Source organism: Taeniopygia guttata, chromosome 7 (assembly GCF_048771995.1).
Source record: "Taeniopygia guttata chromosome 7, bTaeGut7.mat, whole genome shotgun sequence".
In the NCBI taxonomy this organism is placed as follows: Eukaryota; Metazoa; Chordata; class Aves; order Passeriformes; family Estrildidae; genus Taeniopygia; species Taeniopygia guttata.
This window is the reverse complement of record NC_133032.1, coordinates 21,711,488-21,737,559: the sequence shown is the minus strand read 5'-3', so window position 1 is coordinate 21,737,559 and position 26,072 is coordinate 21,711,488. Positions and strand designations below refer to the sequence as shown.

General features: G+C 38.4%; 1 protein-coding gene across 1 annotated transcript; it reads right to left on the bottom strand.

Annotated features, from left to right (window-relative positions):
* Positions 1 to 2,644: 2,644 nt before the first annotated feature.
* CPO (carboxypeptidase O) lies at positions 2,645 to 17,885 on the bottom strand. The gene is made up of 11 exons (XM_012574972.5): positions 16,309 to 17,885; positions 12,989 to 13,064; positions 12,456 to 12,580; positions 9,871 to 9,985; positions 8,733 to 8,834; positions 7,848 to 7,952; positions 7,256 to 7,366; positions 6,026 to 6,116; positions 5,242 to 5,444; positions 4,239 to 4,323; positions 2,645 to 3,040 (listed from the first exon to the last, which is right to left on the bottom strand). Exons 1-11 carry the CDS (start codon positions 16,395 to 16,397, stop codon positions 2,772 to 2,774), a joined length of 1,371 nt encoding a protein of 456 aa, XP_012430426.4. The 5' UTR covers positions 16,398 to 17,885; the 3' UTR covers positions 2,645 to 2,771.
* Between the last annotated feature and the right edge of the window lie 8,187 nt (positions 17,886 to 26,072).

Sequence of the window (26,072 nt, the reverse complement as noted above, 5' to 3'; positions counted from 1 at the left end):
ATTTTTGTCAGCCATACATGTCACTCTTGTACAAGCTCAACAGATAGAGAAGTCAGCAAACTGGGAGGTTATGTGAAATATAGAGCCTGTGTAAGATTTTTAAAGCTCTGTTTGCTGCAGCTTTGGCCTTTTAGTGATTGTGCCTTGCTTGTGCAATGATAGTTCCTAAGAGAGGCTGTGAGCACTCCTGCAGGATTTCTGTTCTGCGGTGGCACTAGGGGCAAGGTGCTGCTTCTACACAACACAATTCATTTGTGGTTTCCCTGTGCAAAGGGGTGCGAACCATTGCTAACAGATCCAAGGAGTTGTACACCCAGGCATAATCAGCAGACATTCTTTTAGGTAATGATCATTGCCATTTTTTTTTTTTCTGGCAAAGGCTTCCCTTCCGCTTCTATAATTATTGAATGCTGGTGATGCTGGAGGTAAAATCCCCCTCATATCCTCTTGCCTCAGTGCATGCTCAAGGGTTATCCTCCCATGCCTAATGCATGTTATTACAAGAAGAGCTAGAGAGTGACTGAGCCATTCCACAAAAGCTTGCTAATTAACTTTAGGACACACCTGATTGTATCTTTTAGTGATAAACATTTCTATCAAAAGATGCCCACAATCAGCAAAACTGTCTCACTTCCTCTCTGGCTGTAGGCATAGAAGCTGTACAATGTCTCTGAATCCAGAAAAGAAGCCCTGATTGGCAGCATTATTCTACCAGTGTAGTCATGAGTTAGGTTTGGAAAGCGTTTGGTGGCAGCCCAGGCTTGGGTTGACTGTGGCAAGGTCAGAACGTGAGCGTTGTTTCCCAGAGGGCACTGCCATCTGCTGCTGGTGGCACCGGGGAGCTTCACTGCAGCAAATGGCTACGGAACACTCGTGGTCAAACCTCACTTGCTTAAAGATTGCTCACAGTCATGGGCCAGATGGACTTGTTTGGTTTCTTACAGTTCCAAAGACAGAATATACACATACAAATATAAAGACTTACAAGTCACATCCTAAACTAAACAGAAGTTTAGGAAATGCAGCTTCTGTGGGGAGTGGTGCTAATTAGTGACACCTGTTCCAGCATCCAGCAACAGACGGGTCTGACTGTGAATGAGTGGTGGGTGTGGAAGTGCAATGCTCTAGGGAACCTGCAGGAGTTAGGCAGATTTAGTTACACCAATTGGTAATAATCTGTGGACGATGAACACAGGAGCTGACTGGTCAACTAATAATACACACAAAATGACAATAGGATGTGCTTTTGGAAACAGTGACTGCAAAGTTGTATCTTTTTTTTATTGTACCATAGTGAAGTGATACACATTCTTCTCTTGGGAACATTGGAAGAGAGTTGGACAGTATTCTCTTCCCCAAAGCTGGAAATATTTTGTTGAAAAATCTCTGGTTAGCACACTTTCAATTTTCAAGCACAATCTTGACATTTGCTAAGAAAATCAGACATTTGTGGTTTTTTTTTTTTTTTTCTTTCCTATTCCCTGGATTCTTAATTTTCTATCACTACAAAACTATCTGTTATCTGTAGTAGCCAAGCCTGGTGGACATATTTCTAGAATGTGGGACTCCTGGATTCAAAAGTAGAGTACAGGTTAAAATAGGCCTTCCCTATTTCAGTGAATGCCCTGCACCCTCTGGCGTTGGCTGTAAGGCTGTAACAACACAGGAATTCTTACCTTGGCATTCCCTTTTGACTGGCTCAATTGGAGAGTCCCTACTCAATGGGCTGAGATATTTCCTTTCCTCTGGCACTCCACTGAGCTTCAAGTTTTGCATGAGGATCCCAGGCAAATCCCTGAAGGTTGCAGGCTCTCCCAAATGATGGGGAGCCAACAATGGGACCCCCTTCTGTACAGTCAGCTCCAAAGGATTAAGGTGGCTGGTAAGAAAGAAACCTCTTTGTAAATAGACTTCCTTTATGTAAAAACTTTAATAAAATCCCTTAGGAGTCTAAGTTAAAGAGGATAATTGTCACCACCAGTCAATTTTGGAAGTTGAAAATGCAATAAATAATTTTCTGGTCTGCTCTGTAGGAATAGCAGCCCATCCTTATCTTTCTTTTCCCTTTGACTTTCAAATTTTTGGAGTATCTAGGCACCTTCTATCTTCAGTAATCTGACCACATCTAAGGGCCATACCTCTTCTCTCTTGCTACATGCTTGCACCAATTCAACTCTTCAACTTGCTTCAGGCTGTTGTAGATGGTTTCCTGGTCATGACATTTCACCAACTTTTGAGGCCCTGTATTTTCTAGTGAATCTCAATGTGGCAGATTAGGGAAGCAAAATGGAGGACAAGAAAGCCATCCAATTTTTTGTAGTGGGATTTGAGGACTTTTAAGTCTCACAGGTATCCTGCTGAGGCCAGCAACACACAGAAGTCAGTGGGTTCAGGCAGTGAGGAAAATTGTGACAGATCAGGACTGTGGCTGACAGAAGGGCTACACAGGCCCAGGTGAGCCCCTAAAAACATGCTTCAAAGAACCAGGGAGTGATAGAGCTCTGTCCCTATGGGTAGGTGTCATAAGTTGATGTTTTAAGGTCACTTAAAGACTAAGCATATCCAGCAAGTGAAGCTTGGGAAATTGCCACAGCTCTTTATCTTTTCCTTCTTCCCAAAAACATAGCTATCAAACCACACGTCCTTTTATTTTATGGGATGAGCCTTTATTGACATACTTGACATTAAATTCCTTTGCTGATGTAACTTTTTATTTTTGAGGGGGCATTATATTTTCATGTGAGTCTCTTGCTGCGTTCTCTAAGCTGTTTTCAAGAAACAGACCATGTAAGTACAATACTCAGACAAAGGCTCAGGCCCAAGCTGCTGGAGGTCAGCACCACATGTCCATTTGGGAAGTACTTCTTATCAACATAGTCTATGATTGTTGTCACAGCCAACATAGTCTCCTCACACGTGGGCTGGATTTGGTTAGCAGGGAGAATGAATCCATGAGTGCCCGTGTCTCGCAGTTCAAATGTGTAGGAGAGCGGAATGCCAATTGTGTGGGCCCAGTCCCGTGAAGAGCCTGAGTTACTGTCTGTGAATTTAAAAATAGAGCGGAGATATTTGTATTAAGCATGGTTCTTTAAAAATACTTCTTGTTAGAGTTAATACAAGTTTATACTAGAATCCCTGAACTAAGCAGTAACTGTATGTCACTGTGACACAGAGAACAGTTTCTAGGTGCTGTAATTCTTAGCTGTACTAAAAGTATATGGAGTTTCCTAAGTGACACAGTTCTTCATAAGATGTTACTGTACAATAACAAGATATGAGTTTCAGGGATTCTGTGTTTTTAGCATTTTACTGTGACTAGTGTGGGGTACAAGATGAATTGGACATTTACGTGTTCTTGTACTTCATTTCCTACACGGATACTGACTAGAATTTATATATAATTTTTTAAAAGCATAATTTTGATCAAATCTGAAACATTTCTGGCTTCTCCCTGTATCTCTGTTCATCTTCCTCGTGGATTGTTTTCTTACCGATTCAGTGTAAGTACAAACCCTGGCAAAATGCAGCCCTAGGCAAGTTGCATTACACTTACACTGCATTGCTCATGCAGTCTGTGCTTCTGGGACTGGCACTTGGGGACTGGCAGAGACAGCCACTGGAATATGCAAACCACATGGGTTCTGGAGCCAACTACTTACTGTTCTCACTGACTAGCGTGACTTATTGCTTACTGGGAAAATATTGGGTTTACTAGGCAGTCTCTAGGGCCCTCAATCCTCTTTGTAAAGGCTGTCAACTCATATTAGCTATGATATGTTTGTGATGTGGCCATCCAGTCTATTAGGAGCAGGCCTGAAACCAATATATTTCACACAGAATTGCAAGCAGCTGCCATGTGATAATGTCTGATGAAGTAACTGTAGACCTGATTGGGATTTTAATTTTTGCTTGATTCCTGTGAAGACAAATAGGAGTTTTGCTGCTGACTTCAGCAGGGTCAGGATGATTTATCACCAATCTCCTTCTGTCCCCTGTGATGGATCTGTGAGGAATCCATGTAGGAACTACCTTCTGATCAATGCTTCATCCGTTCCTGCAGTCAGCTTTATAACTTAGAGAGTTATCTTGTATTCAAATGACTGCTGCTGACATGTTGCACCAAACCAGCCCTTTAAATATTACTCAAAGTAGGAACTCAGCAAAACAGTACTTGCTGATGCATGTGACACAATTATTTGAAACACAGAGCAGTCAAAGGGAAACATAAAAAAACTTACATAAAATTAAAGCAGTTGATCCTACTCTGTAGCTGGTCCCATACTTTCCTGTCAATGCAGCAGCTGCTTCCTTTGCAACTTGCATCTGGAAATTCAAAATAGGAACTTGGCATCAGTGGAAGTACCCTTGGCAATTATTTTGAGTGGACCAAAATTTTTGTCTCTTTCAGCTTTACATTTACATATTATCAGCTTTAAGGTCTTTAAGGAACCCATTAGAAATATTTGAACAAAATGTTCTTGATTCTTTTTAATGCATATTAAACTTAAATTTTAAAGATTACTCTGGTACTAGGCAGAGATCTATTTGCTTTACTGTAAAGCTAGAGCCTGTATTTTGGAGAATTTAGAGTCTATGCTATATAACACACTGGTACTGACTACAGCAGTGATTGACCTCTTACTTGTTTTATTGCCATAGACTCTGTATCCCACCATCCTTAGAAACTGATCCATAGACAAAATAAATTACTTCTCCAATGACTCATATGAAGTCCAAACCTAAATTCCTCATGCTCTTGACTAGTGTTTCATCTACTGCACTCTTCATAAATACACACAAAAGTGAACTTAAATCAGAACACTCAGAAACTGAGGGAAGAAGCCCAAGATATAGGTACTTTACTCCCATTTTTCTGAGCATGTTTGCAATACCCTTTCAGGACACGATAATGATAACTATATGTGTATAATGCGCTGGCATCCTAAAGTGTAAATTCATTCTTGTATGCAGCAAAAGTTAGTGCTCTTCTCCACTTACCTTGCTTCGAATTAACCCTATCTGTAGTAGTTCAGTTTTCCCGATTCAAGATGAAGAATTAGAATTTCTGAGGCAAATAAACCTTACTGATGCTGAACAGTGAAGCAGTAACTCTGTTCAAGCCAAGTCCCTGAACGAACCCAGCTCCTCTGAAGGAAAGGCAAAAGTGCAAGTAAAGTTGCATCATGTGCTACTCCCTGTACTTTCTCTCTACAAAGGTAGAAGATAAATGTTTTGCCCTACCAGTTCTTCATTGTTACTTGGAGGTTTAGTTGTGGAACCATATGGGGTGAGGATGAGCTGTCCATAGGAGTGAATTGTTAAATAGCACAAAATGTCACTCTTCTTGCTTTTGATAAACTGAGCCACAGCTCTTGTCTCAGGCTCTGATTCTGGTCCAGATCCACAGAAGACATCACTGCTGCAGTTAAAGGATACACCAACACCTGGGGAGGAATACAAACACTGAATCAATGGAGAAACGTAGAACACCAGTTCTGAGGGAGCTGGAAAATTTACCTTGGAGTGTTAAGGCATGTGTTTATGTGGGCAGGGGACTAGACAGCTCAGTGGGACTTTAGCATTACACTCAGTAGGTAGCAACTAAAATTTGCTGCGAGACTGAAATATTTATTGGACATTTACAGGATGGCTGCAATGAAAACACTCTGACACCAGCACAGTGTACCACACGCCAGGGAAGCTTTGGAGGCTCCTTGAAATTCATGGCAAATGTAAATGCTGGCTGTTAAGTGACTAACTCTTAACATTCCTGCCTAGAGCTGATGCTTACTCCTGCAGTGAGTTAGAGGCATAGTTGGATAAGAGAAATTTTCTGCTCACAAAAATAAATGCTGGTTGAAAGTCAGCGAGTTAATATTTTGACAAACCAGGATTTTATTTTTACATATGCCTTGATGACAACAAGATGAATATTCCTTTCTTATAGGACTACATTTTATTTCAGAAACTACTTATTACTCTTGCTTGACTTTTGTGTTCATGATCTGAAATACTTCAAACTTACTGCCCCAGGATGAATTGAAGTTTCGGTTCAGATCTGTGCCATAGCAGGTGCCATTCTCATATGGAGAACGGCTTTTCCTCCACAAACGATCCTGAAGAAAAGTAACTTCTGTTACATAATAAAAACTCAGTGATCCATATGGACCAGTGATTATATGGTGTAGACACCCTTTTTTTTGGACCTCTGCATTCTAACTAACCCTGGTATTATAAGAGCACAACTCCGTGTGCAAGGGTGATAAAGCTCAGTGACAGAACAATTCATCTACTACTAGCCAGGCTGTCATCAGCCACACACCTGTGGGCACCCTGAAATAAGCCTCCTGACCCTTTTTTTCCCCAGTATGCTTTTGCTGTAGTACTCAACTGCTTCTGTGCAGTGTGGCACTCCTAAGCAAGACTTGGCATTGTGAGGGATAAGAGACGATAGTATGTTTCAGATTCATGAAGATTAATTATTTTTTGTCAGCTAATCTTGCTAGTGTTCCCTGGTTCCCTGCTATAGTCATGGCTATACAGGTTCTGTTGCAGACCTCATACAGGTTCTGTGCAGACCTCACTGCACTGCCTGTATGATCTTCCCAGCTGAATTACCTGTGCATCCAAGTGCAGTGTTCGGTATGACCCACACCTGCCAGGGAGCAAGCTGGGAGACAGGCTGATCCACATGGTGGTACCACAGGCCATCTAAAGGTCCTGCATTAAAAGGTGCTTCAGCTGGGCACAGGGGCTTAAAAGCGTGGTGATAGTGGCTGAAGATCAACATTTTGCATTATTCTCCATGTCAGAAAAGGAAGATTACTTGTGAGGGCACACCTCTTTCATAACCAAATAGCCTGATATTTTCCTGTGCTGTGCAAAGTTTCTAAGACTAGTCTGCTACTTGACATCTTTTATAAAGAACAAATAACTCTTCCAGACATACTTAAGTCCATCAACCAGGCCTTGAGCCATTATTAAAGAAGTAATCCCATCCCCAGAAACCCAAAACCAATTGATCTTGTGGTTTTGTCTTCCCAAGTCTCATGACAATTGCTAGTAATATTTAGCTCTGCAATCTCAAGTGATCACTGATTTGCCAGAAGAAACAAAATCTCTCTGCCATGAGAGGATTTATGTGAGTATCACTGCTTTCTGTTTAAGTATAATTGCTATGGCCCTGTCTACAAGTAACAAAACATGCTGGGCACATCTAACTTTCAGTCTAGTTCTTGGATTTTTCACTACTTACTTCTTCCCAGGAATAGATGTAGCCATCAATATTAAGGACTGGCAAGACATAAAGGTCCAAATTCTGCAGAAATCTGCTTATCTTTGGGTCAGTTTTGTAATTTTGAAGAATCTGAAAAGAAAAAATACAGAGCACTGAGCAGAGAATTTAGAACTATCATCAGATGATCACTCACTCCTGGATATCACCATGGTACCCAACATCTACTTGATCCGCAGTGTGCCAGGTACTTTTTCTATACACATGGAACATTGCTGTATCCTAGATTAGGGTTTCTTTATTTCAGGAGGACTGTGACTTTTTGATAGAGAGGCTTGATCCAACAGCCACTGTGAGAAAAGGAGAGGTTGATACCAAGTTTTGGAAGGCTTTGGAAACATTCAGGCAGAGGAACTGGCACACTAAATAATATCATCCCATATCTCAAACCATGATTTGGACTTTGGTCTCCATAGATATGTGCTATACACTAATTTTGCAAATAATATTTTAACAGAAAAGCATAATACTTGGTACCACCATAGGAAAGAGAACTGAAGCATCCAAAGTGATATGGTTTACTTATTATTTAAATGGAAGAGTAAGGACTCACTTCTTTCACAAACCACTGACAGAAGGCTGGAGAGATCCATTCTCTGGCGTGAATCCCACAATCCATCCAAATTATCTTTTTGGTTTTATTTGATGGTTGGCTGATCTAAGAGAATGTAAATGTGATAATTTAAAAACTGTTATATTACAATAAAATAGCTTAATGTAATACAAAAAAGTAAAGGATGTGCCATGATATGCTGTTGAGCCATCTGAGATTATTATTACTATTATTACAGACATCTTTATGACAAGCTCTTTTTCCCTATAAACCTATCTTTATAGCATTACCAGGCATGAGTTTTAGAGTGTCTATTGAGCAGAAGTGTCAATAGAACAGTTAATAGAACAGTTTCTTTTTTACCTTTTTCATTTGTATTCATCATTCACAGGAGTGGTTGCTCTTAGTTGAAGATTTTTTAATTTTTTGTTTTTAGAAGGGAGTGATAGGAACAGATTAGGCAATAACTAATCCAAATATTAAGACTATGGTTTTTGCTAGTGTGTCCAATAAAAAAGTCATGGAATACTGCTAGCACAAAGGCTATCTGCTGTAAAAAGTAATAAAAATAACAAACTAAAAGTCTTTATCCTCACACACAGCTGTTGCCAAGCTAGTCTCAGCTTGATTTGTATTTCTAAACAAGGCTGCAGTTAAATTTGTTGTTTTCAGTACATTATAGCAATAGCAAACTCATAATGATAGTGTCTGTGAAAGTTGGCAAATCTTACCATAATGCAGAGGAGTAAAACCGTCTCCTGTTATTTCAATGAATTGGGATGAATGCTATCTTTGGAAACATCTGAATCCTGTCTTCTCCTGAGTACTTTTCTCTTTTTTTTTGTTAAGTTATGTTTTACTATTAAGGGAAATTTCCTCCCTTACCTGTAGGTAATACATTGTTCGATTCTCAGATGTCTTCCCCAGGAAGTGCTGAGTCACCAGTTCACTGTTGTTCTTCTGGATCTGAGTCATCCATTGATAAATCTGAAATAGTTACAAAGAATTCTTGTCCAAAGTGGAAGTTTCCTTCTCTTTCCCACTTCTATTGCCAGATTAAAGTATTTTCTTTTGTTTAGAAAAGCAACAATTTCCTCAGAGTTTATTTCAGTCTGTGATGTTCCTTACAGGCATGAAAAGTGTGCAAAGGCATGGTTGTATCTCACTGGGTGTTAAAAGAGAACATTGCTGCAATGTGACACGGATACTCCATTCTGGATCTCATTCAACATGCCCATCCTATTGGGCATCTTCCTGTTGAGCTCACCAGACAAGAAGCCACACCATCAACTCTTCAAAACAGTATTACAGCCTCTTCCCTCTCAGCACTGATTTTCCACATCTGAGTCAGCAGCAGTCATCCTCAATGGGTAGCTCAAGCACAGCCTGCATGAGAGTAGACTTCGTTCTCTCGTTTTTATTATGCAGCTAGGAGAAAGAATTGCCACCATACCCTGCTTTTGTCCAGGTTTGCTAACTGGTGTTTGAAATATGGCACCAAGAAGTCCTCAATGCCCACCCCTAAGACATTGTTTTCCCCTAAAGTGTCAAAACCCTGCCCTTAAATTACTTCTTTCTACAGATCTCCCACTGTTCACCTCTTCTTCCCCATGGGGATTCCAGACACCACAATAGTCATTGCACGTCACAATTGGCTCAGCACCAAACAAACTGGGACTTAAATTAATAAATACTAGAGATAAAGAATGACAGGGTAGAAAGGTAGCAAACCAGCCAAATGAACAGAATATTATCTGCAAAACAGTGCAGCTGCTTTGCACAGAGCATTTATATTACTTTCAGTGAAGAATTGCAGATTTAATCAAAATCAATGGCAAATCCATATTTAATTCAACCAGGCTAGGATTCTAGTCAAAGAGTATGGACTAATTCTTTAAAGAAGAAAGTCAGAATGAGGTCCACTGACTTCATCTGAGCTTTCTGCAAACACAGAGCTGCCTGCTGTGGCATTTACAGAACAGAAAACAACAAAGTACACAAGCAGACTTAGTTTCTTCTTTACCTCTTCCATTGGATGGTATTCAGTGTAGACATAACCTCCTGAGACCTGTCTGTGGCTTTTCCTCTCTCTTGGCATGCTCTGATCCACAAGTTTCTGCACATCAGGTATTAGGACTCTGAAGGATGGGAAAAGGGAAGATAGAAAACAATCCCAAACAGTTGCTGCAGAACTCTTAATGGTGGGCTCATTGTTTACATCAGCAAACAAAAAGATTTAAACTCCTGTGTTGCAATTTGCCTGGCAAGATCATCACCATCAGCATTACAGTTACTTTCATGTAAAGCAAAGTTGAAAGTACTGTTCTAAGTACACAGGGTTTTAACAATAATAATTTTTATCAAATTTTTAAAGTTGTCAATTTTATACCAAGGAAAAACGTTCAAGATTTTATTTTCTTCACTGTTTTTGAGCAAAATACAAAAATACCACCTTTGGGAAAAGGAAGTGAAAGAGAAAAATTTGAGATTAGGTTTTATTGTATTTTATTGAGACATTTTGAATTTGCAAAGATTTCACAGAAATATTCATTGCAATTTGCAAAAATCATCATAAACCCTTTATTTCCTTCAAATAGCTCTTTTTGCTTTTTAGCTACAAAATAGCTCAGAAACTAGTATAACACAGGCATGATTCCACGATTCAGGGAGTCAATAAAACCTTTTCCTTGGCTTCAGTGGACTTTGGATGAGAGGCTGTTCTTTTTCACTGCAATCAGCCCCTTGTAAGGGCTGCAAATCTGTGCTCATTGTAAATGCTTGCGATAAGACAATTGCAAAGGTAGCTCCAACACTGTTGATCTCAAATGCTGGAAGTGCTAACAGGCTTTTCTGCTGACAGTGGCACTTATAAGCATTTCAGGAAACTGCATATAAGAAACTTTCAATGATAGTTACAGCTGACTTTCAGTCTGAGCTTTGATGTTTATTCACATCTAAACTTCAAACTAAAATTCAGGCAGTGAAAATTTCCATGAAGTGAAACCACACACACAAAATACCTTATCAGTACTCTGGAGAATCGAAACCACAGAGTCTGACACAGTTGGAATATTGATGTCCTTATTATAGCTTGTCATTTATGTCTCTATCATTATATACCTGACTGTCATGTTACCTTCCCTGCATGCCAACTGCCTTCTAAAGGGTGGTCCCTGCTTTGAATCTGTTATAGGAACTTTGACTCTATTATTGTTGTACTCATCTCAGACTTTTTACAATACATACCCAAAATTTTCATCATGGCTAATAATGACTCCTCTCTTTCTTTAGAACCCATGTATGGTAGATACTGTTCTGGCCAAGGGAAAACAAAGTTGAGATGCTAACTTCAGTTTAGTATTTAAATGTCCACTAGAATCAGCTGAAACCATTAGAAAATGAAGAAACTTGACACAAAAATAGTAGTTAAATATCTTCTGGAATGTTGTCTGCATACTGAATATCCAAACATCATGCTAGATAATTTGTACTGGCTCCAACCTCATATTTCTTCATCTCTGGTTGTCAGGGCATCACACTTACTAAAGGAACTTGTCAGGCAAGGTGCAGGATGTCAAGATCAGCTTTAACTCAAAACAGCTTTGACGTGACACCAATCCTCCTTAAACTCATCTTTGATTGATAAATGTCAGTGTATGTCCATAGGCCATTTATCATCAGCCCTGAATGACTACAAGGTTATTTATGTTAAATACAACTAAATTAAATTAGCTACTGGTCACCTGAAAAAGTCAGTTCCAAATGGGAACAAGACTGTGTGAGGAATAGATCTTATTTAATCCCATTTTCCTTTATAAACACTCTTTGTATCTGGATTAGATCTTCTGGTTGTAAGTAAGGGAAGATGTGGCTGCGTAGGTGAGATAAAACATTGTGGGACATTTGCAGGTTGTGTCTTCCAGTTGTGTGCATAGTGCCCACCTGCCACTGGGATCTTTGTCCCAAGCTGGGATGTCTCTCTTTGGCTGAAAGGTGCCAAGAAAATCTCACCAGCCTGCTGAAGGAGATAGGGATAGAAAAATGAAGTTTTGAAGGAAGTGTCTGAATATTCACTTTGAAAGCCCTCTTCTCCACACCAGAAGAGTAACAAGAGGCAGGAAAGGGAAAAGGAGAGCTAGAGACTGTTTCCCTGCAGTGACACCAATTAAACCTTTGGGTTCTCCAGAAGTGGAAGGACCCTCCATTCAGATATCCATGCTTTCCAAGAGCAAAGTGTGCTCTTATAAGTAGTGGTTACACCAAGTTTGGCCTCTTGAGTTCAGACTAAAAAATTGAGTCATATATCCAAGTGACATCCTCTCAGTGACTGCTGAGAAGGCTACAGCAGGAAACAAGACAGACTGGGCTCCAGAAGCACAGTCCAGGCTAGGTGGAAGGTAAATACAGAGGGCAGAGGGGAATGGGTTTTTAAAGGTTCATACAGCATCTCTGTGTTTGGCTGGTCAAGGTAAGTTGGAGGCATTTGGAACAAAGGTTGGGTCCTATTGCCAGTACTAGCTGACTGTTTATCAGATAGGGTTTGGTCCTTTTCTGATAGCAAGGAAGATTATCACAGCCAGCTTTCCCCATCAAGGTATTAGATTATACCTGTAAGAGATCATATGCTGATCTAAGCTGTCTTTCACCTCCTGCACCAGAGAGGCTGGAACCCTTATGTGCAGGTCTTCACCAGCCCTGATGTCTTCAGGCAGCAGGGGTTTCCACAAATCCAGCTATGCAGAGAAAAAAGAAATGCACAAATGAACTTCTGCTTTCAGAATGAGAACTACAGTAGAGTAGTTGCATATCAACAAATGAAAGAAGTTTTCCTTCAAATTGTCCTGGTAATGCTCCAGTCATCTGTTCATAGAGCACACAGCACAAACTAAGTTCTTTTATTGACTCAGGCACCACTGATAAGGAGCAGCATTTTCACAGAGCTGTGCAAAGAAGCTAACATCTTCACATAAATTCCTTCAGATAGTAGAAGGGCAATTCCACACTACACTAAGACAAAAAAAATTAAAAAAAACTTTTTCTAGTTTACTTTAACCTTCATTCCTATCATAAGCTACATGCATATCTGTTTTACAGCCCAAGATCCCACTCTTCTTGTTTGGCACGTGGTTATTTTTACTTACCATTAAAGTACTGCAAAGAAGTTGAAGATGCTGGACTTGCTGAAGTGTTTCTGGCACAATATGCAAAACCTGATCCCTGGAAATTCAGTAGAGAATCAAGATCAGTTTTAAGATCTGTTAAAGTGTCCATGATTTCAGAAGTCAAAAGGACTTATTTTGTTATGTAGAAGGAAGACAGGTCATGTAACAGCACTGCTCCAACAAAACACCTCTGAATTATGAATTTGTGGAATGTTATGGCTGCAAACAGGACTAAGTGTTGTGACTTTTCTGTTGCTAGAGCATTAGCCACTCTGCTTCCTTGCTAGTAACAGTGCTTTATTCACCATACCAGCTTCACAGAAGCCAACTGCTTGCATGAGCCCTGATGTGTATTCCTGCCTTTGCAGGACCAGGGCCAGAATGAGGGCATTGGCAAAACATGATAAACTGTTTATATGATAAGATGTCAGTTTTTCCCCCTGGTATTTGGGATTTATTCAATTATTCCAGATTAACTTTGTGTTTGGCTGGTCTATTTCAGCATGCAGAAACTTTTGATATTCATGATAAATGAACATTGCTAAGAACTTGAGATGTCCAAAAACTGCTTTTCATGAGAATAACCAATTTATTCCAAAATAACAACTATTGTGGTCTCCAGAACTGCATATTCTTACTCAATTCACAATAAATAAAAAATTTCTAGTACAGAATTTCTAATTTTATATTTCTAGAAATGACCCACAGAATCCACTGCCTTAGTATATGTTTTAATGAGATCCCATGAAACGTTCATCTACTACAGGCTTAATCTGATGAAAATATTTCAAGTTTGCAAAGAACAAAGTAAAATGGATGGAAATGCAGAAAAAACAAATCAGCATGTTCTGTTAAAACACCCTTTTAAGTTTTTTTGTATTTTTTTCAGTGTTCATTCAGATTAGCTTTCCAGGATTGATAGTAAGTGTGATGTTTCTGGTGAAAGGGTTTCAGAGTGAGGAGTGGATGTTGATGACTACATTGCATTACTCAAAGGTGGGAGACCAGTTATCCACTACTGATGAGAACAGAATAGAATGGGCAACACTAGAAACTTTCCTATTTGCTCACAACCAAAAACTGCTTCACAGTCTCTTTTAGTGACTTCAATGGAGTCTTTATCAGATAAGTATAAAAAATTAACATTTTACATTTTAAAGCTTTTGTAACAGAAATTCTTGTAGCAAAAGCATGCCATAGTCATTATAGTCATCAACATAATATGCTCTCATCTGAACTGCAACTGCCAACTTTTGTGCTTCCATGCAGGAATGTACAATTATCAGCTTAATATATATACAAATAGAATTCACTATTCATTCACTTTATCCCCAGAGAAATAGGAGGATTTGTGGGTTTCTTACATGTCTCTTGAAAATACCACCTCTTCTGAGTGAGAACTTGATTGTTAGAACTGGCAGTTTACTACTGCTTTATGAGATGTCAATAGCCCCATATCTGTGGGGGGAAATGATTACACTTGTATTGCTCACAGGAATGGTACAACAGTCATGTTGTACAGATTGGTACAACAGTCATGACGTCTTTAATGAACCTTGTAGATGCAGGATAAACATCTTTGCTAGCAGAATAAACATCTCAGCTGCAGTTCAGAGTTTATTCTCTCTAAATGCCTAGGCTTGCTATGTTCTTTGTCTATCAGGAAGGGAAACAATATCCTGTAATATCTTTCTATCCTCATTGACATTATGTCTTAATTACACCAAATCAGAGAAATTCCAGACAGTCAGATTGCTGCCAGATGGCCAGCTCTTATTTACTGATAAACCTTTCACAATAGCCAGTGTGGAGACAAACCCTTTTTAATAATAAATTAAGATTAGAAAGCATACATTTGTTTATGATTATGGACTAAGTTTCTCAGTGGAGAAGTGCAAAGTCAGCCCATGTGACCCCATGAGAATTACAGTTTTAAAAATTATACAGTTAAGCTTTCTTAACAAATTAAAGGACTGTTCTCAACACAAGCTCTGTGTCTTTGGATGCTCATAGATTGGATATTTCATTTCATTGTTAAACAGAGCAGAGGACAATGAAAATGGGCTTTACTTATAATTTGGTCTTTGAGCAGGTGCTGCCCACCCAAAGTCACACTGACCATTCAGTACCTGTTTTTAAATTCCATGCAAGTACTAGACAGGTTCAATTCTGGACAATAATTAGAAACAAAAATGAAAAATACATTACCAGGGATCTGCTGAATTCTATTCACTGAAATCAGGCTCTAACTGCATCTCTGGTACAAATCTAAAGACTAAATATTATCCAAGGAAACAATAAATTTGAAGTAGTGACTCTGTATGCTCTGCTAGGAGATTTTCCAGGAGAGCTGCTGAATGGGTACACTATGAGGGAACTTACCTGTTGTAGGTATTGTTTGGTTTCCTGAACTTTTCATTACTATATAATTCATCTAGAGGCATTCAGCACCAGACTACTTTCTCCATTTGCTTTAGAAAATTCCATATGTAAACTTGTATGTGAATAGGTGGCCTCCACACTATGCTCATGCCCACCCTGCAAATTCCAGCTGCCACAATGGCAGCTACCTAGCTCCTTGAAAGTTGAAGGTGAATGAAATAAAAGCAGTTTAGCTACACAAACAGAATAATTTTACATCACTCATTTTCTGAAGTGCAACTGTGAAAGGAAAATAAAGCATAACTAGAGATTTCATACTTTTCAAAACATTAATCAGTAATAAAAATGTGATAATCTCATTCTCTGAACACTTTGGAGTGAAGGTTGTCTGGAATAACTCCCTTAGCTTTTTTTGGTTTTGTTTTTTTTGGTTGGTTTGTTTGTTTTTGGGGTTTTTTTCTTTTTTCTTTTTTTTTTTTTTTGTAATTGTTACAGATTTCCAACAGGAAGATCTTCACTATCTTTTTCACATAACCTAATCTGTCTTTTATTAATAGATATAATTTTGCTCAGTCATGCCCCTTGCTTTATACTCAGAAAAGGCATTTTACTCCAGCATCTGGTTTTAAAGTTCATTATGAAAGAGGCTAAGCCAAATGAATTTCAACTAATGGAAACAAGACATTCTGAGATGCATTTGAGGGCCATTCTGTGGCTCCTACAGCTGTAGCTATGTCTTTTTTGGCTTGGATTAGATTCACTCATTTGTCATTTCCCATCTTCGTGTTTTCTTTCCCAATCTTACAAAGTTTACAGCTTACCCTGTGTCCAGTTTTCCAGCTCATAATTGTTGTTATTATTCTTTCTGGGACTTTCACTGCATGCACAATTCTTCATGAAACCCTTTTCACACTCACCTGTCATATTGCAATTTCAAGCCAAAGTTTCCAGGAATTAGTATCCCCAGAGAAAAGGTAATCCCAAGAGAAAGCCACAAGTGGGTCATCTTTGTGCAAAGTGCCCAGCACTGACAGTGCAGCACTAAAAAGGAGGAAGATAGATCTGGACTGAACACATGATTTATACAATTATAATACACATCTAGACTTATCCTGGAAGGCAATCTGCCCTTTACAAATCATTAGTTTCACTTGTAAATAGTTCTAGATGAATCATTAACTTCATTTGTAGATAGTTCTACTGTTTCTTAATTCTTAAAAGTCTCTTCCACACCCCAAAACAAACACAATTAGCAACTTCCTCATTGAAACACTTTTTCTAAGAACATTTTTCTTCATGTCATCTTTCTATCTTTGGAAGTGTTTTGTGAAAAAATTGGTAGTATTTAGAGAAAGTGTTACCTGCAAGATCTACAGCAAATCATGATGGTTAGCTTATAACAATCATAGAGAAAGGGAAGAACAGGTAGTAAAACAAGCTCTATCCTTACTCTCTTTCTTTCTGTGTTTGTGCTTTATGGAACACTTCTGTGACCTCTTAAGTGCAGTTCTATCACCTACCTAACTTAAAAGAGGGCATGAAAGAGCAACCAATGTTCTGTAAAAGGAAATATTAGGACATTAGAGCTTCATCTAAACCACTCTCAGTTGGTCCAGATCAGTCTCTAGCCACAGACTTACAACTCTACACTGTCATAAAGAGTGTTTTTGTTATATATTTTTAAAAAGTGGTCTGGTTACTATCTGAAATATTTAATTTCTTGTTTAGTTCACAAGCAAGTGTTAACATTTGTAGATTGTAGTTAGACATATAGCACAGTTCTTCAGAAATAAATTGTTTCCCTCATCCTTTCTCTTGGATTAAATCTATCTTGTGGTGATTTGATGAAGAAAACTGCATGGCTTTAGGATGCAGAGACTCCAGTAAGTCAGTTTGTGTACATATATAATGGACATGATACCGTGCTATAACTGTGGGACATTTATAGATTCTTCTCATCAAAATACACGGTCCTCTTCCATTTTTACAAAGGCTGTTATCAAGGGAAATGGCGGCAGAACTGTCCCAGTATAAAAGAGGAACAGCTTAGCTCAAAAGTGGTTTTTTTTTTTTTTCACAAAACCAGGCTGCAGGAAAGAGAAGAATATGCTCTTCTTCATAAATCACATCAGACCCTTTCTGTTTTATTGCAACCTTACCAATAGCCTGGGCCTGAAAATGCTGGGTATTCTCTCCATGTAGTTATCCAACCCATAATGACTTCCAGAAGAGCTGAAAGAAGTCAAATTTACAGGATTAGATGCAGATTCATCAGTGAGAAGTCGTCAAAACAAATTCATGTTGGAAGTTCATATTAACACTCAAGACATCTGCTCAGATAACGTTTGCTTTTGTTTCCTTTGTCTCCACCACTGCTAAGAGGCAGACCAATGATTTTAAGACTTCTGCAGTGTTGTCTGTGCCCTTTTAACAGACTTGGCTTTGAACTGGGGTTCAGTCCCTTGACAGGGACTCAGAATCTAGGAAAAAAACCCCAAAACAACAACAACAAAAAACCACCACCAAAAAACCCCAAAAACCCAAAACAAAAAAACAAAATAAAAAAATTAAAATGGAGATATAAAGAGAAATGGAGCAAATTATGATACATTCAGCTAAAATTCAACTCCAGCCCAAAGTTTCCACCTTCATGTTGAAAACAGAAGCTATTTATTCTGTGGTGAAAACATCACTCCTATGATGCCAAATAGTTAGGAAGGTAGATAGACAGACCTAGATAGATAGATAGATAGATAGAGTAATTGCTTAATGAATACAGAATTCAGAAGAAATTATAGTTGCTTGCTAGGTCTTTCATTCAGATTCTTTTGAAGTCATGTTGATTTTAATGGGCTTTAGATGAAAGTCCAGTGCAAATAATTATGGACATTTCTCCAATTTAAGAAATGGACTTATTTTGGGGATTTCAGCAGAAGATTTGTTCGTAAAAGACAATAGTTCATTTTTTACTTGTGTTCCACTGGCAAGCAGCACTTCTGAATTCAGAATAAAAGCCATTAGAGACATTATTCCATCACCGATACAAAAAAATATCTTGGGATGAACGGTAAACTTCAACAAGCCTATTGCCCTCTTGGGCATAAATAATGTGTCTTTCAGTAATAAAGTCTGTTCTTTGGTCAGGTTCTTACTGGCAGCTGCTAATCTTTCTAGTAGATGTGGGAGGCAGATTAATCCATTTCTTCCCTCCTTGGAAATAGTGGGCAAAAAGGTATGGGACTTTCTGGGGTGAGGAAGAGTCATAAATATGTAGCAAAAACATGCCACATGAAACCACGTAGTGTCCTTTTTTCCAAACAAGTTTACTTTGCATATCTTCCATATAGTCTTCTCAGAGCTTCAGAGCATTTTTTTTTTCAGCATCAGCTTAGCCTCTCAGCTGCCCTGTTAGACAAGCAAATATTATTTCCACTACTTAAAAGATTAGGAAAAAAGAGGGGGGAAAGTGACTCCCCAAGGTGACATAGGAACATTGCTGCAGAGCCAGGAATAGCATTCAGATCTCCTGACTCCCTGTCTGGTTCTTCCTTAAAAATATATGACCATCTGCTCTACTGCTGGAAGTATAGATACTATATGCTGACTCCAACAAGCTGGCTGCTAAGCCTGTTAGTTTATCCTTTTTATCCCATACTGATATCATCTCCAGCTAAGCTTTTGGCCTGGAGTCAAAGTGATTTCCAGTGTTTGAATGATTCGACCTGCTTGTTATTGTTTTAACCTTGCACCACACATATGCTCAGCTATTTGTGACTTATCTGCATACAGTCTGTGTAGCAACAGCCACAAGCTAGAACTGTTTTGTTTAAAGATTGCATATTGAAGCATACCACGTGTTTTAAACAACTATCATATAGCAGGGAGTTTGATCCTGTAGCTTCCTGCACCCAGATTTCCTACTGAGCTACATGTTACTTTCAAGGACAAAGAGCTTGTTAGAAAGACAACAAAATTTACACACTTGTGTGTCTCCACAGACATCAGATCAGCATATTAAGCTTTTTCACTTCACAGCTAAATCCCACACTGAAACTAGAAACCTAACTAAACTAGATGGAGTTCAAGATGATAAACGGTTTTTTAAATCATCATTTGGATTCAGAGAAAATCATCCTCCATTACATTTTCTTCTCTCTCTCTCATTGCTGTAGAAAACTCACTGTATATGTCCAAAACAGAATCGGCACTTGGTGGGATCAAAACAGTAGCAGACTAGTGTGCCTTAAATCATAGGTTTGTGCTCCACTGAAGAGGGGAGTAGATAATTCAGCTGTTTTACTAAAATATCCTCTGGTTATCACTGTAATTTTACTTGGGGGAAGCACACAAGGAATTGACAGTTCTGTTTCCCATTGTCCTCTCAGAGGAGATAGAATGTTCTATAGGTATTTTCTTTTTATATGATTTCTGGTTTCCAAAAGATTTCTGGTTTTATGTGAGCAATGTTCAGAACATTCTAATTAATTCTACAAGATTACATATATATATATATATATATATATATATATTTGTAATTCTGTAGCATTTATGTATTCAGCAATATGTCGTGTGGTCTGCAGTTTGAATCATTGTTCCCCTCAGTATTCCAAGCCTTCAGCTTCCACAACTCTGTTATAGAAAGAATTCTGAAAGTCTCTGGCCTCCATTGTGTTTTGACAGTGTGAAGTGTTCTCCAACTGCATTAGTTCCAGCAACAATCTTAGGATAAATGGGAATATACTGGAAACTATGCTGAGTTACAACAATTTTGTTCTAGTCATCTTGCTGATATTTCCTTGTTCTCTGTCTGTCTCTGCTATTACCGTGAAAACACCCCATTAGCCTTACATTTGGGACTTTAAAATAATCACAAACCAGGAAGAATTTCAGCCAATATACACTAGATTAGAAGGACATTACTAGTAAACCTTAAAATTAGTTCCATTAAGCCAACCTTAAATGTCCTGCAGATCATCAGGCAACACAGGATGCATAAGTTTTATCTTAGTGGAACTAATTTGACTATTGGCACATGATCTAGCAATTTCAAGAAATACACATTTACAGACACTTTCAAGGATGTCTCAATAGATTGTACAGCATTTGTGTACATGCTTACTCACATATTTGAGCACAATGATAAAAACCAGTGTGTTGTGTCAGTGTGGGAAATTACACAATACCTTTTCTCCACGAGCCCTGTGATGCAGCTTTCAGACAGCTTTCCTATCAGAGAGGAGCTCCAAGTACCGGAAACGGATGACACCAGCCTGACGAAACTTGTACTGGTCTAATTAGCCTGGCAGACCAGCTTCCTCAGACACCATTTCCTTTAGCCAGGAAAGAAAAATGTTAGTACTGAATTGTCTTTCCTTAACGACAGGTGGTCTGAATAGTTATTTTAACTTCATCCTTTAGACAGCAAAATATCATTGCTTAAGGATCTTGAGCTCTAACATACAGTCTGAATTCAAGATGATATTTACCATGTGTTACTCAAAGGTAAAAAACTCTTTTGGTTCTGTTCTAGGGGTAAAGGGTGATCATGTTTACAAGGAGTTGTGCACAAAACCCTATAATCCTTATGTAAACTTAATTCCTATGGGACTGCGCAATTAAACTTTAAGAAGTATTAGCAGTGTTTTTCAGGTGCAGTGGTAAATCACTAAACCCCAAGTCCACATATACAAGGCTGGCTGCAGAATATTGTTCTTGCAGTTTGATCAAAGATTCAATTTGCTCAACGATTTTAACGTGCATGAATCAACTGTCAGGAAAAGAAGTTTGTTTTTTTTTAAACTCACCTTCTCCAGTTCTAAAAATTTTCCTTTATAAGAATACCTTCTGATGACATGATTAGAACTCATGATTTCAAATGTATTGCTCTAGGGGGAAAGAATTTGCAGAAGTATTTGATCCTGTGTTGTTGTTTTGAGTAGGCAAGAATTAGGCAAAAATCTTCTATTTTGTGAAGAAACAAAACTTCTTGTAAAGCTTTAGCTGTCAAAGTAATGCACTGTCTGTTTTAATTAGGCCTTTTAACAGAAGTTATCATGTAACTTTAAAAACCTGGCTTGTATTTTTAAATAAAATAATTACCTTTGTAAGTAAATAAATTAATATTATATTATTCCTACTAACAGAACTGAAAAGGACAGCACATAAGTCTCCATTATTGCTTAATGGTGAAACAACAAGCTTACTGCACTGTATCCTGGGATAGCCAAGATTATTTTTAATGTGTTCTGTTACAAGCCCTAAAATACTTTATGATTAGATGTGAATATGCTTGCATATGATTTCTTAAACTCAAACAACACACACTATATAGTAAGTAATTAGCTTTTGCAGCTATAAAACATGTTCATATTAACCTTTGTCCTTTACTCTATCAACAATGACAGACACACTGTGCTTTCTGTGCAATGCCAGCACCACTGAGTGTAAATGTATTTTTTGCGTGCATGTAGTCACATATTTGTGGCCATGCAAGGGAACTAATGCTCCAGACCCCTCAACCACTGTGAGAAACTGTGAAAAATGCTTATGATGTTCTTGAAGAATCTCAGAGATCATTATTGAGGTCAATAGTACCTGACAGAAGATATCAAAGTGTATCTTGCCTGAGTCAAACAAGTCCATTCTGCATAACTTACAGTCAGTAGAATTTCCAGTATATTTTTTCAAATGAGCATTAAAGAATTTGTAAGCCAAGTTTGAAGTGTATATGTATTGGTGTGACATGCAGTAGAAACAGCTTGTATTTTGATGAGTGATATTATTAAAAATAGTTGCTGCTAATAGTATCTGAGTACGGGACTGGGTAGCATAGCTTTTAAGTGCTTGTGTGACATGACTGGGTGGGTTTACAGTAAGGCTGTTGACATGGCTTGCGTTGGGTCACCAGCTTTGGGGTTCTTCCGCAAAGGCAGCCAAGACTTTCTCCACTCTCATGTCTGGACTGCTGCTACTCTTTGTATGAGGAATGGATCTGAAACATCAGCCAACTCTGCCTGGGAGAGCTTATAAATCCAAGCAACTCAACATGGGGGCATCCCCAATATACAGATATGGAACAGAGACACCTGATTGTGCTGGAACTGTGCCTCTGCTGCCAAACAAGGCATTCCTTGGAGTCATGCACTAACGAGATGGGTGCAGAACCGCAGGAATCTTGCTGTGCCCCAAGGACCTTCTCAGTGCCTTTCCTGTAAGAAGACATCTAAGCAGTGGCAAGCAGGGAGCTGAAGTCAGATTCTCTAGGTCTCTGGCTACTATGTCAGATCATTTTATCTCTGTTCAGAGAGAGTGGTTTTGATACTTTCATTGTTCTCTTTTTCCCCCTTCAAATACTGAGTTATACTCCACAACAGGTCATTGTATATTTCCTGAATCATATCTCATCTGTGTCAGCACAAATCAAGACTTTAGGGACAATTGTTGCTATTTACACCAGCATCTGTGCAGCCAGAGACCAATTCACCAGCTGCTCCCTACTGCAGAACGAGAAAACTGTGCTCGCTTAACACTTGGACGTTTTTTGAAGTTGTAGAGCCACTCCCTCAGCTGGTGCATATTTGCTGTAGTGCCCTGACTTTAATCTAAACCAGCTCAGGAGCCACTCCCCCTTTCCCCATAATCCATCCCCGTGTACTTCCCCACCTTTCTAAACCCTGATTGAGTACAGGCGACATCTTATGTGCAGCAGAATCTGTACCATGAAAATCAAACAGGGAAATACAGAAGATTTCAGAAGTGCCCTTTGTGGATTGAACTGGTAAGAGTAAACTATGGCACCCACTCAAGAATCAGGAATGTTCAGTAAAAAATGCCCCTGTCTGTAAGCATGGATGGAGTCCCTTACATATAGCAATGAAAAGTGAAAATAAATTCTCCTGTTTGTAAAGAAAAAATTCATCTTGCTTCATAAAGCAAGAGTTTATCTAGGTTTTAATAGATGCCATGGCAACAATGTTACTGAATACTCATAGAAGCATTTTTGGAGAGAGGAAACAGGATGAAACAAAAACCTCACTGGTTATCTGTGGACACAAGCACCTGCTGCAGACAAATACAAATTCTCCTTCTTGTTATTTCTGGGTGGTTATTTGCAATTGCCACCACATTCCTATATTATCACTATATTCCATTGTTGCCCAGAAATACTGCAAAAAGGGGGAAAACCTGCTATAACTAGAAGGACTAATTTTAAACATACTTCAGAATTCCATTATATTTGCATCAGTTGAAAGAGATTAAGAGCTACTAAAGCCACTGTGGTTACTATAGAAAAAAACCCAATACCACAAGATTTACATGTTCAGTAAAACCTATGCTTAAGCACCCTAGTCCCTTTAAAATTATGCATGTCATAACCATCAGATAACTATGGCTCTGGTTTTGTTCTGAAATAACTAATTTCAGCACATTTCACCTAGAAGTGAATGTTCCACCTTTTTTGAGCTCTGCAGAACACCTGCAGTTCTATTTTAATTCCAATATTCTAGTGTCAGTAAAGAGATATTGAAAACTGGAACCTTGTTCATGGAAGCTTACATGCACTGATATTTGTGAGCAAAGAGAACAGCTCAATATTAATAAATGGCAATATACAATAATACTTACTGCAATGACCAGAAAGGGGGTGGGGAGGAACCAATTAGAGGGAAGTCTTAGTACTTTCTTCATTTTACCAATTAACAAGAGCCATATCATCTCTAGGTCTTTGCCTACAAGCATTACTTAACCTCTGGTCTATGCAGAAACTATTGCAATACCTGAGAAACAATCTTTACATTAAGATCCAGTTTATTTAGATTCCGAATTATTAACAAAAAGCATACTTTCGCAATGAACTTTTAGTCCCTCTTTCCCAGTCACCTATGAATATCTTTATCATTTTGAGACCAAGGTGGAAATTTTAAAGAGAGCTCCTGTATGTTTCTTGTAAAATATAAAGCCAGAATAATTAATATCCTGAGAAGACTGGAGTTACAGTTCAAAAGTAATTTTAAACATGAAGAAATTCAAACTGGAGAGAACTACAGATCATCAGGGTCTGCAAATCCAGCTGTTTTTGGAGAAAATTAATTTTTCCCAACACTCACTATTCTCATTTTGCATTACTTCACAAAATTGGTTTCATTTTTGCTCAGATGATACCAGTTTATTTTTTGTTAATGCAAGAACCTTCCTGACCTTTGCAGCCCACATCTCCTGCCTGTTTTTTGCTTTTATTTTAGATCTGTTCACACATCCTGCAATGCTTAACATGGATCCTTGGCCCTGTGAAATTTGCTATAGAACTTATATTTGTAAATCCTTTTCTCAATGTTTTCTTTTTGATTGTGTGACATATGACAATGATCTAACCTTGTCACCCTTTTGTATGTATAACCTTCTGATGATGTGGAGATTTCACAGGATGAACAGTATATGCATTATTCTCAAGATAAAAATTACCAGATAATCCAGATTTATCATGGCATTTCACTGTTTTGTAATAAGACAAGATTTATGAATGAAATCATGTCTAAGAGCAAGCAGCATGTAAAAACCAACAATCATAAAAGGCCGTATCTGTTTTTTTGAGATTGGCAGGACAAACACTGGAGTCCATTATTTCATAGCTCAGAATGAAGAAAAGATATGCTTCTACTTCTCTGACTTCTTTGTAGCCCAGGAATAAAAACATAGTACCTTCTTATGAGAGTCTGGTTAAATAGATGGTTGCTTAGTGCAACCGAGTCCTCTAAGTCATAGAGATATAATTACTCTAAGCTCTATATTTTCTTTAACAAGTCTTCAATTCATTGAAAATCCTCCCTTGCTTCAGCTATGTAGTTTACTTAATTAATGACTTATTTTCATTTCACATGAATTTGAGAACCTTGGCTTGCTACAGATTCAATACACCCTTGAAATACCTTTAGTTAGTCAAACATCACAGCAAATGTTTGGGTTCCATCCATTCATAAGATAGACCCTTGGGCTGTACGAAATAAAGCGTATACAGCTTCCTTTTTTCTCACTTCTCATTGAGAAACAGTTTCCAGCCACTGCACTTACAAAGTGTTCCAAGTGTGAATAAAGGTTAGACACACATGTTCCTGAATCTGCAGGCAGACTGTAAAATGGTAGAAAAAGATGCAGCTTACATCTCCAGTTAGACTCACTGGCAGGTCAGCTAAAATAATCAATTTTGTACCTGTTTGGTTTAAAAAGGGGATTTTGCACCTTTCACACCAAGCACTCCATGCAGTGACAAACCCCATAATTACAGATGCAAAATAATTATTGTTGATCTTCATTGTGAGTCTCCCACTAATTTTAATACTGATTCAGGAGAGGAGAATGATATTCTAAATATAGATTGTAATGCACAGAACAAGGGATTAGATTTTCCTTACTACATGAATCGGACACCTGAAAAATCTGGATTTCTTTTCAGCAGACTAGCTTTTTAGCATATGTAAAGATCCAAGAAACCCACAGCTCTGAAGTCTCTCTGAAATCTCTCTCTGGCAGCAGCTTATTGCTTGGAACTCTGAATCAGTGTAGATGACATAAATTATTGAGATAACATAGAGTAAGAACCTTCAGTATGCAAGGTGATCCATATAGAAGACTACTACACTTCCACACTGCTTGTATAAGTTTCTACCTATTCACAGGGCGTTTA